This window comes from Tympanuchus pallidicinctus, unplaced genomic scaffold (genome assembly GCF_026119805.1).
Source record: "Tympanuchus pallidicinctus isolate F22 unplaced genomic scaffold, pur_lepc_1.0 scaffold15, whole genome shotgun sequence".
Taxonomy (NCBI): Eukaryota; Metazoa; Chordata; class Aves; order Galliformes; family Phasianidae; genus Tympanuchus; species Tympanuchus pallidicinctus.
Window position 1 is genome coordinate 33,766,311 of NW_026294669.1, and position 22,278 is coordinate 33,788,588.

The 22,278-nt window shown below is 43.7% G+C and overlaps 1 protein-coding gene across 1 annotated transcript in view; it reads right to left on the reverse strand.

The window, feature by feature from the left end:
• The window catches only part of ABCA12 (ATP binding cassette subfamily A member 12), a 103,320-nt gene that overhangs the window by 69,097 nt on the left and 11,945 nt on the right, over positions 1–22,278 (reverse strand). The window contains exon 4 of the mRNA XM_052675057.1: positions 6,597–6,690. Within this exon, the coding sequence (XP_052531017.1) occupies positions 6,597–6,690 (94 nt within the window). The remainder of the gene's footprint in view (positions 1–6,596; positions 6,691–22,278) is intronic.

Consider the following 22,278-nt stretch of genomic DNA (forward strand, 5'->3'; position numbering starts at 1 on the left):
CTGAATAGGTGCATTCCTCCTCTGCCTTGCTGTTAGGCATTAAGCAATGTCACGCTTGGCCATCTTTCCCTCAGCTCTAAATGGAGTTATTTTAATTTCCTCCATGCAAATCATAACGTAACCAGAGGATGCTGTGAGCTGCTATTATGCATGCACCAGTCCACCTCTCTACCACACAGCTTACCCTCATTCACAAGTTGTACACCCATGACCCAGCTCCTGTTCTTCCCACCAGGCCTCCATTCAGCTTTCCAGAAGCCCAGGGGGGCTAAGTGAGATTCAAGAACTTGAATTTTTCATCCTCATGCCACTGGCATTTATGCTTTCTCGTGTGTCCCAATAACACAATGTCCTCAGTTGTCTGCCTACAACAGCGAGATGGAACAAGCAGACAACTCACTGCAAGGCTCCTCCCTGTGTTGGTGGCTTCAATGGAGGAAGCATCTCATTGCCCAATTCTTCCCTCTAGCAAATAATAAGACCAGCCCAGAGCAGACAGCAACTGCTTCCATGCTCATTAAGACTAGGCAAGCTAGTTTTACTTGCCCACAGACCTTGGCCTTCCACCCCTTCATTTAATAAATTAGAAATCAGCCCTTGACTACGAATGCATTGGGTTCATGTACTGCACAGGGAGATAATAAAGAGCAGAGCATGAAAATTGAAATGAGTGGGAGAAGCAGCAGATGTGAAGGAAGGAGAAAGAACTTCCAAACCCAACACGAAGGAGAAAGGAATAGCGATGGAGACCTTCTAAGAGGCACGGATGTAGAAATGACAGAGGTTATGTCTGCACTGCAGGGCAAAGCTGATGGAGACACACAGAAGCTTCTCTCTTTCAATGGTGAATGTCTTCAGTTAGCCTCCAGAGTCCGTGTTTAGATTCTTTAAAGAAATATGCTCTCATTTCCAGAAACACAGACCTCAGCAACTGCTAATTTCAGTGCAATCCAAATTCCTTGGCACCTTTGGAAAAATACTTCTGTGTTTCTAGGTCCCAGCACCTGGATACAGGTGTTTCAGGAAGCCCATCAGAATTAAGTGACTGCCCCAAGGCCTTCTTATAATACAGTGGGGAGAAAAAAATCCGGGGAACTCAGGAATTTCCAGCTCCAAATCTAAACATCCTCCAGTTGCACTTTACAAGGCAAAAGCCTGTACAAAGAAACAGTACAACCCAGAGAAGAGAAGGCTACAGAGAGTCCTCACTGTTACCTTCAGTACATATAAAGGGGGCTTACGAGGGAAAAAAAAATGGAGAAAGACTTTTCCCCAGGGCCTGTAGTGACCAGGCAAAGGGTTAGCAGTTTTAAACTGACATCAAGTAGATTTAAAGATGAAGTTGGTGAGACACTGGAACAAGTTCCCAGGAGATGCTGTAGATGCCCTGTTGTTGGAACATTCCTAAGGCAGACGGGGGCTGTGAACAACCTGGTTTAGTGGAAGGTGTAAATGTCAGTGGCAGGGCTGTTGGAACCAGATGGTCTTTTAAGGTCCCTTCCAACCCAAACCATTCTAGGATTCTTGATTAGAAGTATCACCAGTACCTAAAGGGAGCCTATAAACAGGAGTGATGTCAACTCTTTGAAAGGGCAGATAACAGCAGGACAAGGGAAAATGGTTTTAAGTTGAGGGAAGATTGAGGTTGGATGTCAGGGGGAAGTTCTTTACTAGAAGAGTGGTGAGGTGCTGGAACAGCTGCCCAGAGAGCTGTGGATGCCTGTCCATCCCTGGAGGTGTTCAAGGCCAGGTTGGATGGGGCCCTGGGCAGCCTGGTCCAGTATTAAACGGGGAGGTTGGTGTCCCTGCATGTGGCAGGGGGGTTGGAGATTCATGATCTTTGAGGTTCCTACCAACCCTGGCCATGCTGTTAGTCTGTAATCACAGCAATTTGTTCAGGCTAACCTAAATAAAAGGACACTTGTGGAGAGATCTGAAGAGACTATTCTTCTAATCACACTGAAGTCAAGCACAGACAAAACTGGTATTGAGTTGTCTAGACAAGGGCAGATAGAAAATGATAGACAAGAATCACAGAATCCTAGAATGGCTTGCGCTGAAAAGAACCACAATGCTCATCTAGTTCCAACCCCCTGCTATGTGCAGGGTCACCAACCACCAGACCAGACTGCACAGAGAGCCACATCCAGCCTGACCTTGAAAGACTGCAGGGATGGGGCATCCACAGCCTCCTCGGGCAAAGAGAACTTTCCCAACAACTTAAGACAGCAGTGCAAAGCACACCGAGGAATGGGACTGCAGGCAAATGGTGAAGCAGAGTGGTGGGAGTCTGATGTGTGCTTCTCTGTACATAGAGTAGGCTGAACTCTTAGGGTGGATCATACCTTACATAAATACCCATGACTTATCCAAATGAATGGAGTGGCCTGTGTAGTCACCATATCCTGACTACCTATAATTACCATGGGAACCTATTAATTTTTCCATGCTACCCAGTGAAGTCACGGAAGGAGAGACTGGTGGAGCACTTGGTTACTGAGTCTATCAGAAATATCTGAGTGAATGCAATTCATCATGCAGGCATCTCTCCATGGAGGTGATGAAATCTGGGTGAGAATTCTGGGCAGAAATGAAGGGTAAAACATCCTTTGCCAAGAGGAGGAAAGGAGTTCCCTGGCATTAGGAACATGGTATTTTTTCAGACTGGACCCAAGAGCAAGGCTTCTTTTCATGAAGAAGGAAAAGTATTTGTGAACGAGGCACAGCTTTTGCAAACCGTGCCTAACTTTCACCCTTGGATAGCAGAGGGAGTCTAACAGGAGAGCAAAGCCTTATCCTCTTCACAGCACTGAAAAAGCAAGATTTCAGAATGAGTGGGCAACTAACCACATCCAAGAGAGCTTCTATGGAGAATGAGGATGAGGTCAAAGTGACAGGAGGGGAAAGAAGGAGAACAGAAAAGGAAGAAAGCGGGCGGGTAGGGTGTGACAGGGCTAGTTAAAGCAAGGAGCATAATTGGGCTTCCCTATAGACTGAGTAGGTTGTGCCCTGAGGGACAGATGGTATCTCTCACACAATTCCCATACTTTGCAAAAACCTGTAGTGATGTAAAGGGATGTAAAGGGACTTTTGTCCCTACTCACTCTAGAAAACAGGTGATACAGACACAAAAGACTGGAAGATACTTCAGACCCCATTCACAGGCTTCCAAAGCAGAGCTTCCTACCACACACACTCCACACGGTGCAACCCAGTGTCTTCCAGCAAATACATCGACTGCAACAAAAGGTCAACAGACACAACTTCAACGTGCACAAAGAGTTGGATAAAACTGTGAGAGTTTGGTGAGACTCTAGATCACTACAGGAGCTGAGTATGCAGAGAAACAAATCCCCATTTTCTTCTGATATTAATTTCTGCTGACCAGGAAATACATCACTGAACAAATACGTGGGAATAAGAGCGGGTTGGGTTTTTTTGTTTGTTTCTTTCTTTTTTAAGATACTAGGTGCTTTAATCACAAAGCAAATTGGATTCCAGCTTCCTACTTGACCTCAGTTCTCAGTGTTCCTACGGGTGATTGACTGGTGATGTTTATTCGGCATGTCATTTCTCTTTTGAGCTCAGCCCACTGCTGGACCCCATTGCATTAGGTGCTACACAAACAAAGGAAAGCAAGTGAGTTGCACTTTCAAGAAGCTCTTGCCACTTGTTCATTCTTGATGGATATTTGCTAGGTAATTTCCCGAAATAAGCCATTAAATGTGTATTAGACATACTTCAGGAGAACTCATCTCAAATTGGAGCTAATTTAATTGAGCAAATAATAGATTTCATGATATTTCTGTGGCCATGAATATATGAGATAGGTTAGATCTTAGATTTAGATTTTCTGTGGGGTTACCTAAAGGTCCAAAACGCAGGATCTGAGCAGCTTATTCTATCTCTGTGTCGTTGATTCTATGCTTCCTGACTTCTGTCTGCCTGCAATAATCTCTTGACAGCAGGATTGGAAACTGCTTCTTGCCACCACTTACTGATTGTGCCATTAAACTTGTCACTGGAATTTGGTATAGAGTGGATCTAATTCCTGTTGAATATAAACCCCACCTGTAATCATTTTCCTATGTGTCCACCCACATTGTTTTTGTTTGTTTCCTATCAGAAAAGAAAGCTCCCAAATGATTTCTCTTGGTTACAAGAGAGAAGTTGATACATTTTTCTAGTTGTCAAAAATAAAGAGGGCAATCTTCAAGTGGGTATTCTTATTTGACTAGAAAAACAGCAGGAAACAGCTGTTCAATTCCCAAGTTAATGTTCTTCTTCATCCCCCTTGGATTTCTAGATGGCTTCTAAATAACATGGATCACAGGAGTACGCAACAAGTATTAACAACTCTTCCAGCCCAAAACCTCCATTGCAATATAGAGTTCCTGTCATCTACTTTAGATAGAAAGACTACTCAGATGCCGAGATTTGCCCCAAAATAAAATTCATCCACGCAGGAAAAGAGAACAAGTCCAAAGATGCTGACCAGTCTCCCCTTTCCTGCGGAGAACCACCGATGAAAATACTTGCTGCTCCTAGGAACATTCCTTCCAATGCAATAATTCACAGATGTAATCCCCCAGAGCAAACATAAATACACACTCAAATTAATAGCCATGTGCAGAAATGAATAAATATTTTACCATCCAGCTGGCACTCTCAACATTGGCCTTATCTGATCTCTCAGGGACAGGAAGTACAACCACTGGAGCCACATGTAAGGAATGCCATTTCCACACTTGGCCAAAACTGCAGTTCTCGCTAAGTACAACACGTCCTGTCCTGCCTTCTCCAACTGGTTCAAGGGGATTTGGGCAGAACATAAGATAAGTAAAAAGCCTGAAGAGGCCTTTCACTGGCAGCAGGTGGGCTTGGGGTTAAAAGTCCTGCCTAACACACGAAGAATGTCCTTCTCTGTTTAAGACTTTGCAAAATTTATAGGAAGTCCCTTATTCTAACTCTCCATCATTGCTTACAAATTAGATAAACAAATTTCTAGCCCGAGTAGGCTGCAAGCTCTCTGAGAAAAGGGCTATCCTAATTGCATATCTAGCATTCATTACCGTGTGGCCTTTTTTCATACATCACTCTGAAGCTCAGAAACACTTCTAATCAGAGAACTGCACATTATTAACCAAGTTGGAACATTTCCAGTGCACACACAGATCTCTCAAACACATTTTACCCATCTGATAGCTACAAACAAACACTAGAAGCCAACTGCTTGTCCTTGCTGTTGTCAGTCTGTCTCTCCAGTCTGTATCAGCATCCTTGCCTCAAATACAAACGTCCTGCATTCCCATGACATTACTTTGTTCTTGTGCACTCAATGTCAGTCTGATGCTGGTTAGCCATGGTGGTGCCTCTCCTATGTATCAGGTGTAGCAAAACGTTTAATAAGGGCAATTTGAAGGCCTACTCTCACCCTGTGCTGGGAAAATGTGGCTGTCAGTAATAGCTCTCTGTACAAGGATGTAACTTAGCAAACTAGATGTGAAATGTGAAGCACGAATCTTGCATGTTCTTTTAGTGCCTCTGCAATTGATGTTGAGGAATGTCTCTAATGAAAAGATAGTGAAGGGAGTACAGCTCTGTAACTGATTTTTCCCAACACAAAGTTAGGCTATTGCTAAAAAGAGGGACCAGGTCATCCAACCAGTCCCTTCCCCTCCCCCTTGGGTCTGCACTTGTTGAGGCCACAATGAGCAGAACCAGGGATTAGATTAAAACCAGAATTAACATTGTGGAAAGGAAAAAGACTTCCAACTGGATAAACTCCTTGCTGTATATATATATATATTTTTTTTACCATGTAATTTCATAAACAAACATAGCCAGGGTTGAGAGCAAGACAGGACTGCTTCTTCCAGTGGTAACAGGTACCCACTGAACTCAGTGTAAATTTTTCAGAGAAGATTCAAGTGGACTCAAACTCTGAGATACAGACACAGTTCTCCTGACTGAGGAAGCAGAGCATGCAAGTGAAAACCAGCATGTGTAAACTCTTCATCCATTTAAGCACTATCAACTATCCACACACCGACCAGCTGCTCTTTGGCTTGCTAGTAAAGGTTCACATGCATCATCATGTCCCTGGAGCCAAAGAAGTTATCACTTTTCTGCTGAGCCCTAGCAGTAACTGCCTAAGTAGGTGCTTTTTCCTTTAGCAAACGTAAGGTGAATCTTTCACGATGAGCACACTGTTTTTACTATGTTTTCTTAACCCCAGTTGAATCCTATACCCTTACTCATTTTACTGAATAAGAATGCCCTCAGCTGCTCTCTTGTCCCTCAATTTATCAAGTAGGTTTATACTGCTGCTACAACAGCAGTATCTGAGTGCATCTTGATGAGACAGTTCTGTAAAGTTGTTTTCTAATTATGAAACTAATTTGAAAGAAACATAAATATAAACAACCTCAGAGGAACACTGACACTTTATTTACAGCATGCTTCATACCAGGAAATCTCCACTGGAAGCCGCAGAGAGCCGAATTTACAAAAGTAACAAAAAACATCAAATTAACACATCAGTCACCGAAATGAGAACTAATCCCCAAAGAGATAAAAGCAAATCAGTTACTTACAGTTTGGCTGTGGTTCTGGAGGGAATTTGAGACGGATGATAGCCAAGATTATGAAAACAACCACAGGCCAGGAAATTAAAATGAACGACCATACCTATAAAACAGCAATGAAAATATATTGGTTATGTTTGTTGTATTGATGCATCCCAGGGCTTGTCTAGAACGCACAAGTTCCACCCTAAATGAGTTATAGCATACACTGTAAATAATGCCTGTCTTGGAACACATATTACTAAAACTCAGGTATTATCTATACAGGAGAAAAACTACATAAGATTGTAAGAGCAAATGACAAGACTGAAAATAACACAAGCTTCCCTGTGTTTCAGTTTGGCTGTCGATGCATTTTGTACTGATTTGAGACGCTGCTATGCAATAGTAAAAGCATCCTTAGGTGTACAAAACCTTTGGATGCAAGGGTCACAAAACTTAACAGCAAAAATGGAAAGGGTTGGTTTTGCTTTCAGTAAAGATGTCTTTAATTTGACTGACTATTCCTCAGAAGTCATTTGACATACAAATGACAAGGTTACTTTTTTCCAAAGGCTTTCACAATCCTTCACAAACAGCAGAGCCAAAAGAAAGAGAATTTTCATAGTATTTGTTTACAAAACAGTGAAGGAAGGGGTTTATTACAGAGCTGTGAAACCAATCAGTTGGAGAAATCCCATCCAAACACTGGCAACCTGTCACTCCTCATGTGAGTTTCTGACCACACAACCTAACTCCCTGGTTCCATCCCACTGCCAAATTGTAGCAATTTATGCAGATGAGCTGAGATAAGAGAGAAATGATGCAAAACCAGCATGGCACGTTGGAAACAAAAAGATCTCTTGTCTTTGACACAAGGGTAGCCCATTTCAATGGATGAGAATAAAGAAAATAGAATCTGCTAACCATCCAGTGTAGTAAGTCAATGTAAGTACAAGGCCCAAAGTCAGTATTAAAACCTTGGTGTTTCATAAGCTAGGAAAATGCAATTCTTCAAATAATTAACTGCTTCTGCACTAGCTGGCTAGCTTGGTACTGTGGTTAGTGGATTTGAGTTTCCCATCCACTTGTGCAACTCCGAGTGCCCTGTGCTGTGAAATTGCTGTGCTATCTTCATGCCAATTTCTGAAACTCCAAAGATGTCTTTCTTCAAAATCATCCCATTTTGCATCACTGCGTTGCTGCTTCTTTCAGATCAGCACATTTTACTCCACACCATTTTTCCAAAGGTAATTCCAAGCCCATAATAATGTCTTCATTTCCTGTAACGCTTCTTAGAAGGTAAAAAACAAACAGACAAGTCCTGGAGAGTGACGAGCTTAAAGATGCTTGTTTTACAGCAAGTCCTTCCATACCACCCCTTGATGACATGACACTCAGCCACAGAACTGGGAACAGGATTCATGCCCCAAACCAGGGAACTGACAAATGTCAAACCACCTCCTAAAACATCCTTTTAGAGGAAGTCTTCCTCAAATTTCAGCATTCAGAAAGCAGCTTTTAGCTTTTACAGACACTACTCCATTTTCTTTATATGTACTCTATACAACAAGATCCATCCCTGAAACTAACATCTTTTTATATAATACTTTGTATCACGTTTGCCTTATAATCAAGACCACAAACACAGTTTTTAACTCGGACTAATTCATATGCACATGGTATTATTAAGGTATCCTCCTAATTTAGTACCATGGAGGCTAAAATAAAATTATGGGGTAACAGCACTGAAATTGATCTTAGTCAGAGGCTGCCTAAAGGAATGGCAAGATATCCTTCCTATTTTGGGGGAAGAAATGAATGCTGATTGCCTACACTGAAGGAAAGCTTTGCACCTCCCTGTTTGGAGCTAACACATGCTAACATTCCCCACTTCCCAGACAGCTTTTCCTTTAGAATCTCTGTCCTTTGACTTAATGGGATTTAACAGCAGCTGGATACATCAGCTGCCACACAACAGTGTTCTCACTGTCCCAGGCTTTCCGACTTAATGAAAACAAGACAACCAGCCTGGCCAAACCTGTGCAGGTAGAACATGTTTGCCATAATCAAAGCCAATTTGGCTTGTGAGATTAAGCACTGTGCCACATGTTGCATAATCCTTTAGTTACTGGACTACTTCACTGCTAAAAGCAGATTAAAAATCTCAGATCTTTTTACGTTTGGATGCAAGCATGTGGTTTTTTTCTGCCTTCTGCCTTTTTTTTTTTAAGTAAGCATACTGCACAGAAGTGACAGATGGAAAACAATAAACAAGTGCAAGAGGCACTGATTTCTCCAGCTCCTTCTGGCAGGCAGGCCAAACTTTGCTCCCAGAAGATTGCCCCCTCAACTCACGGCCATTCCTTTCTCAGCAAGAGTAACCAGTGTTGAGGCTCTCCCTGGGTATGGATGAAGAGCTTCAGCTGATTTCATCAAATTGATGGCCAAGAAGCTGTAGCTCTCCCCACGCTGCACAAGCAGAGGCAATCTCTCAGGAGCTCTGAAGAAAGTGCACAGAGGAAATAAAGCACAAAGCAAAATGCAAGATCGAATGTTATTTGCTAGCCCTGGAGAGGCTGATAAACAGAGCAATGGGAAAGCACTTCAGTCTGCAGAGGGATGGGAGCTGGCTTGTGTCAGAGTGCTCTGTGACATGCCAATCAGCCCTGGGGAGGGCAGTGAACATCACTGCAGCAGCAGGAATGCATTCATGGGTTATCAGAAACAGAGAAGCTCAGAGTGCTTCCCCTGCAAAATGAGCACAGGAAAAAACAAAAAAAAACCCAACACAACAAACTTCCTGAAAGCTTGGTCCACTGGTGGAGACAGATTACACAGGTGAAAATAAAAAAGGAGGAAGCTGAAAGGATAGGGAAAACAGGATGCATTTGGGAGCAGACTTGTGGGTTTAGGGCCTCACACTCCCTCCAGTCTGAGCAAGATTCCTAATTGAGAGCAAGAGAGGGAAAGGAAGGAGAGTCGGATGGAACGTCTGCCTTAACATTGACATACTTTAATTGACATTTCCATTCTACAGATGTTTCATCTCTACAAGAAACCAAGAGCAGCGATTCTGCACAGTCAGCTGTATACTCAGGTTTTAGGTTAGCATTTACTCCAGGTGCAGCAGCTGAAAGAGACCCAAGCCTCCAGGTTTTAACAACCTTGTTAAAATTGCTCTTGAGAAACTGGAGGTAATTTGTTGGTATTTTTCTGCATCTCACAAAAAGCCTCCAGTATCCTTTGCAGCAGGCCCAGACTTAGCTCAGAGGAACACAGCATGTCTGCAGCTCCTGGGGAAGATCACAAGGACTCAGATTAAAGACTCTCCCAATCAGGTTCCCGACCTGAGAGGCAGGACAGGGCAGGCACACAGTGGACCTTGCAGCATCACGCAGTGATATAAGGTCTTTCACTCCATCATTAAATCACACTCTCCATGGCCATTTATCTTGTCAGCTTTTTCTGCACCTGCCAATGCTTTCCATTCAACTAGGAAGTTTAAAAGTCATCACATCTGGATTACTAGCAAGGGGATGGGTTGCAACACTTGTCCATGAACTCCAGTGCAGTTGTATTGAAACCAGCTTGCAACAAAACTACCAGAAGAAGCTTTGCCTGGACACGCCATGCCACCCAAAGGACCGCTTGCCTCTATGATGCTGCAATTCACATTGTTCTCTGGACACCATTGGCAGTGCTTTCTTTTGGAAAGAAGACCATCTGGTACTTTTGATTTGCCATGTACTGGGCTGCAGTGGAAATCTGCCCTACCCATACCTCTCAGAGTCCTTTTCCTTTGGCCAACTGTTACAAAAGGCTACAGAGGATACCCCTAGTGCCCTCAAGCAGGGAGCAGGGTCTGTTCACACTGGATTTAACATCCTTAATTCAGGTCTGCCCATGAGTCTGTGTATGGTTTAGTCTGCATAAACCACTGGCTCAAGGGAACAGAGGCATCCCTGGTATTCATTCTGGACTCCTGAGCCCTCAATGCAAGATCCAACCACTTGGGCTTAAACGACCATCTTCTCTTCCATGTCATTCCTTTCCTTCCCTCCCTGTCTCTATTGACAGCTTCCAGAATATTTATACGTTAACACCATGACTTTCCTCTGGTGTAGAATCCTTTTTGCTCCTCATTCCATAGAATCAATTGAGTTGGAAGGGACCCTCAAAGGTCCAACTCCCCTGCAATGAACAGGGACACCTACAGCTCCATCAGGTGCTCAGAGCCCCATCCAGCCTGACCTTGAAAATCACCAAGGAAGGGGCATCCACCACCTCCTTGGGCAACCCATTCCAGTGCCTCACCACCTCTATTGCAAACAACTTCTTCCTTACATCCAATCTAAGTTTCTCCTCCTTGAGTTTGAAACCATTTCCCCTTGTCCTATCATAACAGACCCTGCTAAAAAGTCTGCGCCCTTTCTTACAACCTCCCTTTTAGATGCTGAAAGATTGCTATCAGTTTTCCCCCAGAGCTTATCCATGCTATCAGCCTGTCCTCATAGGGAAGGTGTTCCATCCCTAGGAGCATTTCCATGGCTTCCAGCTCCCGCTCCTCTACGGCTTTGCTTTCGCACTCACCGGCTGCCTCTTGACACTCAGCCAGTTCTTCCACAGCAGGATCCTCAAGTGCTGGAAGAGCGCGGCCATCCTCGGCTGACCCAGTCAAAACCGTGCGGGCCGCGTATTCCTCCTCTCCAAGCTTAGGAGGCAAAAGTGGAAGCTCTAACCCAAATGGGTATCCAGTGTCCAAAATCCAAGCCCCTGTCTCTTCCCCACAGCATAGCTCTGAAGCAGCTACCTCATCTACTTGTTGCTGCTGTGCTCCCTGTAACCGTAGCTTTTGTCCTCACAGCAACAATGCCTAGCAAATTCAACAGGTTATTCTTCTCCAGGCAGGCAGGCAGACGCAGCAGCCTGCCTCCACTTGCATTAATTATAATATCCAGCCTCTCCTGGCTGCTCTTTCTTCAAGCCCTAACCGATAAAATGGATAGCATTCCAAAAAGATGCTTCTGCTTAAACAAAAGGTGATGCATGCCTCCTCCTCCCTGTGATGAAATTACCTGCCTACCCACACATTGCTTCTGCTGGAGAGGTGTCAGCAGCAGTAAGGAGTGTGGGCTGCTTGCCAGGCCTCTCCAGCTTCCCTGAGTTCACAAGCAAGTGCTGGGAAGAAGAAAGTACCCTCAGCTACAGCTTGCACCTTCCTGGCATCGCTGAACTGGAATTATTTCTTAATACTTGTGAGTATCTCTCGCCTACCCACCCAGGGAAATTAAAAAACAACAAACAACACAGAAGCTGAAACAAGAGAAACATGTATAAATGAAAATCTAATTACCCTGCTTCCTACATCTTCCATTTCCTTCCAGAGAGATCAGTCCTGGCATCCCGACTGAATGCAATGTAACATATTAAGTCTAGACAGCAGAATCAGACCCCACACCCGCAAAGAGTACAGCACAGATGTGAGGCTTGAGCACTGTTATTATTCAATTGATTGCTGATCTTTTTTTCAGCTAGTGGTGAGATTTTACTAAAAACTGGAGATAAAAGGAGAGAGTAAAGGGCAGGTACAGAGGGAGCTCTGGCAGCAGAGAGGACTGCTCAGAGCACCATGGACTGTAACAAATCTGATACGAACTTATCTGATGAGCTCTGATCATGCAGCAGTGCTTCTTATCCCACCCAGGAGAAGACCAGGTACACTCAATCGCCCCATCTGCTAACACTGAAAAAATATAGGAAAATACTGAAGTTTTGACCAAAAATGGCTTGGAGTACTCTGACAGCGATGAAAATATCTGCATCCATCAGTTTTGTGGTTAAATTTAGAGGTCACTTCTAAATTTAGTTTAGGTTTGACTTCTTTAGGGCACAAACATTTTTCCAAGAAGAATGACATATTTCAGACCAGATATTAAGATTCATCAAACGAGCACAGTGATCCTCCTCAAATTACTGAGGAATTTATCCACCTCCATAAACTTCCTGTGCAACCAAAGGCGTGCTCGATGCCTGTTTCCTCACATCTGTCAGCTTCCCAGACAGGAAGAAAATTGAGCTTTCCCAACTTCTTTAAGCCACTGACTCTCTTCAGTGCCGGATGAAACAGCTTCTCTTCTCCAGTGCTGAAAGGATCCCTGCTCACTTATGAAAACTCTTGCACTGGCAAGCAGGGCAAGGAGACTCATCAGGCTGCAATTACAAGAGCTCTAATTACCCTGATCTACTGTCATGGTTTTCATTCCCATTCTGAGCAGTGTCACACGGGCTGACAGAGGACAAACCCATTTTCTGTACCCCAGTGCTGTTGAGCTTACTAGGCTACTTGGGGAATGTGGGACCCCGCAGTGGATGCAAGTCTTGCCCACCATGTAATGGTCAGCCTCCAGCTGCTTAAGGCATGATACACCCAGACCTTACCCTCCCTGACTAGCTAGAACTGAACAATAAATGAAACTACATTTGAGCAAATGCAGCAACGCTATCAAAACCCTGAAAGGTTACATTTCAACAGCCAACATCCAGCCTGGGGACATAATAATTAAGCCCTAACGTGGAACAAAACCCCAACCAAGCAGCATGCTGCCCGTGTCCTTCAGTATCCAGGCAAGCTGTGGAAGAAGACTTTGCTGCATTCTTAGCATATTTCATATAAGAGATCAAAATAGATTCTCCTACACGCCATTTGTTCTAGCCACAAACCAACACCATGCCTCAAAAATGAAGAGCATCTTGAATGAATCCTTGCCAAACTTCACCCAGGGGTAAACATGGAAGAGGCAACCCTGCCAGCCAGAACGATCTTGGAGGAGAGGAACTTCGATCTAAGGGTAGCTAAAAGTGCTGTTCAATGAACTTAGAAGTCTTCCCTGGTGAAATTCTGATACAGATGAGAGGAAACCTGCACATCTAAACTCTCAGTTCTACACTACACACATTTCTTCTACCAAACTTCCTTCGGAGAAAGAGGTCTGTGGCTGAAGAACAAACACTGCTCCTCAGGACACTGCCCTAGTTTAGCTATGTGTAAAAGGCACAGCAGATTTCATTTCATTTGATCCAAACTCCATTTGCAAACTTGATTCACTTCCTTTCCAAGGCCAGAAAAAAACATCCAGAAATAGATAATTTTGCTCTAAGGGAGCAGGAGAAAAGAAATTTATGATTTCACCATTCACTGCTTTGCCAAGGTCTTTTGAGGCAAGCATTTGATTGCTTCTTTTTGGTATTCAGTCAAAAAACTGTTTCAAAAGAACACTGTGATTTGGATAATAATATTCCCAAGCAAATGCACATCCTTAGTTCCTTTGTGAACCGAGACAGCAAACATTCCCCTTGGGAAGAACCCAAAGGGTAATTTGTTCGAGTTCACCACTGTAAAACCAGAATAACTCAATGTCAATTGGCTCTCAGAGTGCCTGTACTCATCTCCCCAAACACCATACAGTTCCAGCTCAAAAATGCAAGATGAGAACTTCATTAATCCCTTACACCTTCTTGCTTTCTAATTCCTTTGCTTACCAACTCCTGCAGGTGGCACAGGAGGCTGTGCAACTACATGGCCATTCCTGACAGACTGACCAGTGTCCCAGTGACAATGCTAAGGTGCATGAAGGCAGAGAGGGAAGAGGAGAGACAAGCTGAATTCTTTCTTTAACCAAGAAACTTTCGTGTATGTTATTTCTCCTGTTGAAGAACTGCAGTTCATCTCTTCCAGGCAGAGGGGCAAATTGCTGGTTCAGAGCAGGGGGAAGAAAAGCAGAACCTGCTTCTGAGAACACGCAACTGTAGAAATCCTCAGGGCAGCTCTGACTGCATCCAAGGCAAGTCTTTAGAGGCATTGCTCATTACCTCACATGTGGCTATGGCCCACCACCATGTCACCATGGGGCAAAAAAAGTTTCTTGCTCTGCACCAAGAACTCACAAATGCTGAGTCCTTTCCTTGAGAAGTTCTTTCAAGTAGAGGAGCTTTTACTTCAGTGAAAATGGATGCAATGATACTTCCCAGGTGTGCCAAGTTAGCTCTACTGAGAAACAAAAGCTTAGGGAAGTGATGCAGGACAGAATTGGGAAGAGGAGAGAATGGAGTCAGACTGATGATCTCCAAGACCGTCTAACACAGGAGTAGTTGGAGCAAATCTGCCAGGGCAGAATATTTACTCCATTGAAGCCAGTGCTGGAAAAAGAAAAAAAAACAAAACTGTTGGCTGTGAGGAAAACAAACAAACAAACAAGAGCAAAACACTAATCTTGCAATGTCTGTGCATGCTACAACTAAACCACAGAGTCTTCCACAGACACATGGGTGAACACTGCTTAGGTACCCTCAGGGGCCTGGAGGAGTGATCACTCCAGCAGTGAGAGAAGAAGCATAACCAGATGAACTACCATGCCACAAAACACATGCAAAGCAGCATGAACTAAAGAAGATCTGTTAGGGGAGCAGTGGGGCAATGCTATGACTCAAAGAGGCAGGACTCTGGTACTTTCCTCTTGCACACTCTGCAGTGTCTTCAGTTACTGAACTGCAGCGGCGGGGCATTCCTCATGGTTTGTGTAACCTAATATTGACCACATGTTGGACTCTATCTGCAAAGGAATCGCAGGGATGCAAAAACTTCAGCTGTCCACACAGATCTCTTGTCAACAAATCAAGCCAGGCCAAGGAGCACTGCAAGAGCAGCCTGCAGCCCCCCACTCTTATCTGCAACTCACAGGGCACTAGCAGACCAGTGCTGAGCAGACCCAGCTGCTCAAAGATGGATGCAAGTTAGGTGGCCTGCTAGCATGCTTTGCTAAGATGGCATCCACTAGCAAGGTGCTACAAGATGGTGCCACTCTTTCTACCAGAATGGTTATAGAAGCAGAAAAGGGGAAGAGCCTTCACGCAATGGGTACTACAGATTTTCAGCTGGGTAGCTCTGCTTCATAGGGTAGACCTGTAGCAAAAAATAGATCTTTATGAAGTCCATGCTTCTGAACACTCTGAAACCTGAATGAGTAGGAAACAAAAAAAAAAAATCAAAGAACATCACATTTGTCTGCACAACCAAATGCAAAAGTGAAAGTCTACAGCTAACTTAAAACACTGGCTTCTTCACACAAGACAGCAGTTGCCTGAGGCCTCGACAGCATTAGGCAACACTGTGAGCAGTGCTAGATGATGGTGGAAAGGCATAAGAGTCTTATGCTAACTGGTAGGCCACTTGCAAAAACTATAAAAAAGGCTCTTGTCAAGCAGCCCACAGCATTCCCTGTGCATGACTGCACCTGCTCCCTTGGCCACTACAAATTCCTTCCAAAGGCATGGCAGGAGCCATGTAGGTTCCTCCTTATTTCCTGAATACCTAATGTCAAGCACCTGAAAATGGCAGAGATTTTAGGATTATCACTGAGTACTTCTGAAAAGAAACGAGGACCCTCAGAATGCCTACAGGCAGCAATATTTAATGGGAACTGCAGGTGACATGGCATTGCCACACTACTGCTCTATTACTTTGCCACCAGCAAAGACATCTCCAGAATTTCTTCACTGACTTTTTTTTTCCTTCTCATTTTCAATGTGTTTGAGCTTGGAAATACAAGGGGTCAGAGAGGACTGCATCCACAGCCTTCACAGAGAACTGTGTTGCTGATTTTTGGCTCACAGTCCTTGGATATCAGCTACATATTTCTACTGAGCAGTCCTGTTTTCAGGAACGAGACCTCAAATGAAGTCTGAGTTTTGGGATATTCTGAAATCAGAGCAGTTGAGCACCAAAATGAAAACGTATGAGCAAAATGTATGTTCTTGTTCAAATGGCACCCAATACTGAAATGTCTGGAACAGGATTTTCAGAAGAGCTCCTGATTGCTTTGTTTACCCCTCTTGTAACAAGTTCAGTGGGAACAAACTCAAGGAAATGCACTTTTTGGCTTTAAAGCCTCTGTTCAGATGGGAATACAGTGTCACTAGCCAGTTTTTTGCACTATCCATTGGATCCTAAGGACACTTTCATTTACATCAGGTCCCAGCAAAGCTGCAGTTCCATGAATCACATCTTACCACACCCAGCAGCTGAGCCCTTTATTTGTGAGGCTCCTACATGTGTCTACCTTGCCAGGCTACCCGCTTTCCAACCAGCTACAAAACCCCGCAGTACCATTCATGCACCATGCTGAATCAGGATTTAAGGTTAGCAACAAAAAAGTTGTGGCTACAAGAAACAGACAGGGAAAGGCAGTGTGCCTATAGATCTTGACAGCTGCAATAAGCTCATTAGTGTCTCCCTGGTGTAGTAAAAGCTAGCCAGCAGACCATGAATCCCTCCTATTTCACCCTGTTGCTCATCAAATAGGCCTGGCAATTAACTGATCTTCAGATTACATACTCAAGCCCACCAGTTTGGCCACCACTGTGCTCAGACAGGTATGTGTAGCATCTGCTTGCTTAAGTCCCTTTGTGAAAATCTTCAAGTCAGGGTCTAACTTTCAATCTACGCAAACCCACAGGATCTCAAGGCTTCAAAGTGGGCATTAACTGATAACAACACATGGCAAACTTTGCTCAAGAGCCTTGCTTTGTAAGAGCAAGCAGATGGTATCGCTGCCAGTTTCACTAGTATGTCCTTTAACCTTTCTTCCTGACTATTAACAATGTTCAGATCAGATCTAATGCCAAGGCTTGCAGTAAGACATTAGACAGCTACCAGCATCCAAATCCTCTGACATTTCCCATTTATCATTTTCAAGCACTCAGCCAGCATCCAATCTGTGTGGCGATGCTCGTGTCCTGTCACGTGAATCTGGACAGCTGACAGATGGACTAATTAGAGCCCACAGAACTTAAGGAAAGACAGATAGCAAGGTCAAAGCAAGGTCACTATGAAAAATGGACTTGACTTTGCAAAGAACAGGGGGTATTTCCGAGGCTGGGGACAAGTGAGCTACTCAAATGAAAGCGTCAAAGATGCAAAAGAAAAAAAGAAGAAAGAAAAAAGCTTCCAAATCAAAATATCTAGAGACAGACTGGAAGGTTAAGGAAAGAGAAGCTGCAAGATCTGCTTATGACAACAGCTGTACCACGACCATGCTGTTCTGTATGCAATGAAAACAGTCATTTTCTGAAAGATGCAAATTGTATGAAGTTAAAAATTAACTGTGGTCGTCTGCACGATGGGAAGCTAAACCCTCAATCATGTGAATTATGAAAAGGCTTTTTCTTTCTTCCATAAGAAATGCTGGACTAGTTTCACAGCCAGTTGTCTTAAAACACTGGAAAGAGATAACACTCAGAGTGTATTTCCTGATAGATAACGAAACACAGAAAGTGATGCCAGTATCAACAGAGCAGAGATCACTGGTACTGTCTGGCTTACCCACCATCTAGGTGGAAGCAACTAGCAAGCATGCTTACATAGAAACAGACAACCTTCACAAAGTATTTAATGGGTTTGACTAAGGTTAAAAAAGCTTGTTATTCCAAATCAAAGGACACAACTGTAAAAACAAAGGTGATCAGTTCACACCAAAACAGAGATAAAGCAAAAGCTGAACCTGCACTTGATTTTATTGAACTATTCAAAGGCAACCAGCAAGTCTAAACATTGCTCCACGATATAAAAACAACCAAAGCAAAGCCTTGTTTTGTTCCAAACAGTACAGTCTTGGTTATACATGTCTGACTGTACCTGCTCTCAATTACTATGCAGTCCTTGCCCAAGCTCATGTCTTTCTGGTAGAAGCCTCGAGGTTCGGTTGATCTCTGCTGAAGACCACAGGAGACCAGCAATCAGCTTAGTGATATCTTCCCATTTAGGTAAGAGAACTTCAAAGCAGCAACAGAAAAACACAAGCTAAGTTTATCAGGAGATAACAAAACACGTACTCAGTCTAGTTTGCTCAGATTTAGCAACTGAGTTGTGAGCAATGCTTTTTCTCATATTTCGGATATTCATGAATGCTTCTTTCCATGTGGGAAGATTTCCATTTCTGTTTCCTAAACAAACACAAGATTATCAGTAAAGACCTTTAAACTATTCTTACTCTTCTACCAGCTTGCATGTTTTTATGAAATCTCTACAGGGCTGATCATTTCTATACAATTTATCCACCAGCATAACCTAAGTGAATTTATTCAACAGATTTAGTAGCTATTTGGGTTGGATGGACAAAAAATCCCAAAGGTTCAATTTCTAGAAGCAAACAGCAATCCAAAAGAGTATTCCAAGGACAAGCAGCCACTGTACCCCTATTTAATGGGTTTCTAGGATGTCTATACCTCACCAAGTCACTGGGGTGTTGTTACAAAATCAGCTAATTAGGACCACACCCTGAGATCCAAATGAGTACTGGGAGTGCTGATGAGTAACGACACGTTACACAAGGCCTGTCAGCCTCCTATAGCTGGGAACTTGCTTGCTGTGGAAGAAAAATATGTGTTGAAATAATCTCACACATGTACCGCAGTGATGGAGGAGTACGGACAGAAGCGGGGTAGTGCTTGCTTCCCTTCAGCCTGTGGTTTTGGCAGCTCCTTAAGCTTTAGCAAAGCAAAGGCTAGAAACCCTCTTTCCCTCTCCAGGTTACTTATACATGACAGATGCCCTGTCAAAGTGAGGTTGATCCTCTGACTCATATGATGGAAGTGGGCAATCTTCATTGAAGGGGAGAAGGAATGTGGCTCTTCCTGAGGCTTCACAGCCAGCGTGGGAGAGAGCGTGCAGCCCTCCTTTCCCTAATGACTAGCACCCAGCAACCTTTGTAAGAGCAAACAGTCAAGTCCTTCACAAAGAATTCTGGTCTGATTCCCCAAGCTGAAAGCAGCACCATGCACATGAGAAGAACTTAAGGCACCTTTTGGCTCACATTTCTCTACACACAGCACGCACGTTGGGGCAGCCAGGTGTGTACCACACGTGCTGGGAAACACAGAGGCTCCCTGGGAGTTGCCATAGGATGTGCTGTCACGTACCTGGGCCTCAATTGGAGGCCTAGATATTGCAATTAGCCAGGAGCCTGCCACCAGCACGCCCTCACTGGGGGTTGCGCCATGACCTTATCTTGGGAGTTGCCCTAGTTACACATGGAGCTCCTGAGCTATAGCATACCCATCCCTGGGTGACCAACTGGGCAAGATCCCATGATAGGTTATGCCTCAGATAGCTGGTGCTGCTACATTCATCCATCCATATACTACAGCCCTATTTTTCAAACAGAAATGGAACAAAGTTAAGGACAAGAATAGATATCGTGACTCTGTTGTCACATGGAAGCTTTCTTAGGTATGGAACAAATACAGTTGCACCAAAGGCACAGCAAAAGGCCCCCAGCTATTAGCAAGGCTTTTTGATGACCCTATTCTGGGTTTCTTTGTTCTGAGTCCAAGACATCCCCAAGGGATGTGCTGAGTTCTGCAGCTACCAAGTTACAAAACTGGGCCAGAATTCCGGTCACCTCCAGTCTGGACATTTGGAAATCCCAAATAAATGACTGCTTGTTACTTCTTGCTTTTTACTCCTCATCACACAGATAAAATTTATGGGTGGAAAATTTTCAAACTGATCAGAAAACCCAGCAGATGTGTGTCCTTTTGGGCGCTGTTATAACCACAAAAAAAGATGTTCTATGAGAAATACACAGCCACAAAACACAGCTGGACCAGTGCTGAGAGAGGAGCACAGGGCAGACACCCTGCCTGTATGTAAAGATGAATGCCTTCTGGCAGGAAGATACAGTCTCACTAGAAAGAGCCCTGAATTTATGGATTCAGGAGCATTATTTATGGATAGGAGTATTCTTTAGAATCCAAAGGTCTGCCCATTTTCTTCGCATTGTTTCAACAGACATCAAGGGAGGATCACTGTCTTCCTCTCCATTGCCAGCAGGCAGTAATAGTAATAATAATAATAACAACAACAACTCTGCAGTCAGAATGCTTATAAAAACCACTCTCTAATTATTTAATAACAAAACATTGGATGATGCACTGGAAACAACATTCATTGCCTTCAAGAAGACAGAAGTAGGACCAGATGTCTGCTTGAGGAAAAATACCACAGAAGAGCCACTCTGTAGGCACCCATCTGTGTAACCCTCTTAAAGGAGCCAACTGATGTCTTCTTTCCCAAAAGAACTTCCAGGGTGGGCTACCACATACACATCTATGTGCATTTCACTTCAAATGGCCAAAAGAGTACAGTTTGTGTTGAGCTAATAGTTCAGAGAGGGCAGTAAAGACTTCTGAGGGGAAAATGGGATTGTAGTATTTATCTGGGATATAACTTCTTCCTAGAAGTTAAACTAGAGCACAAATATGTAGATAATATCCAGCGTCAGCCAGATGACATGGCAAGGCATTGATGTTCTCACCAGCACAGGCTGTTTAACATGTATGAAGAAACCTAGAGTGCACAAATAACATGTAATAGCAGAGGCCATCAACCAACAGATCAACCATCTCCCATAGGAGACAGTTCTCCTCCCAGCAGAACAGCAACATCAAGGACTCTGTGTTATCTTGACACTGGCTTACATGACAGGTCCTGCTAATGTGCCTTTCCCCTAGCCAGAATCAGTGCATTGTCTCCTACATTTCCCCCCCCCAAAAAAAAAAGTTAGAAAAAAAGCTAGCCATGGAATATACTGTAAGCAATTCTGTGCTTCATTACTATTTTGATATTGCTTTGGGCACAAAGGTTGACAAAGAACACATCATTTTGAGCAAGGCTGGGTCATAACAGAGCCCTGGGGCTCTGTTAATGTAAAATGCTGTGTTTCTGTACAAGTAGAATTTACTGACACTCACTCAGTCCTGCATTCCAATGTCACTTTCAGCATAAGAACTGGTGCAAGTGGCTAAGATGCTTTGACCACCTCAGAAAAGGCCCTGTAGAAAATTAGGAACTCTGGGGCCTTCGGCTGCACTTGGTACTCAGCTGGCTTTTTTTTGTGCTTGCAGGACTGGGCCTCCCCTTGGTGGGGAGCAGGGGCTTTGCATGCTGTGGACGCAGTGCAAAGGACTGCAGAAATCAAACTTTAATATAATCTTTAGTTAGAGCTACTTCATTATTCAAGCCTCTGGAAAGCTGTGCAGTCAGGCACCTTCATTTTACATAAGAAAAGGTGGAAAGCCCAGGCTGCTTTCTTCCTTTGCCCTGGACTGGAAGCTGGGGACTCTCAGACAAGATGCTGCTGCACACATTGGCTTTGAGCCTTTTTTCCTCATTTTCCAGGCCACACAACAAGCATCGCTTGCAGTGATTTTTTTTTCCAGAGAGAACAATCAAGAGCTATAAAACCAATTCCAAATGCAGCCTGGATCGAGTTTCAAAAAGCCCTAATGCTCTCCCTGTGTGTATGTGCACAATTTAATTTACTGTGGCTACAGAACTGTATTCATGGGACTGTATTTAATTTTTTTTTTAAACTCCAAGGCAGTTATCTATTGCAGTGAGTGTGTCATAAGACAAGATCACTTGCAGCAATTGCACAAATAAGCCTCCAGCCTCTTGCCTTAACAAGCTACGCGACCCAGTGATCTTCAACATGACACTCCTTGCATTTTATTGCTGGCTGGAAAGATTTGTTTTGAGTCTCTTTCAGTGCCAGAGGTCTTTATTGCTAAATAGCCCTGACTGTTGAGTAATATGAGAATTTAATGTACTCATGCTGGAATCCTCACTTGGAAAGTAGTAGAAATTCAGCTTAAA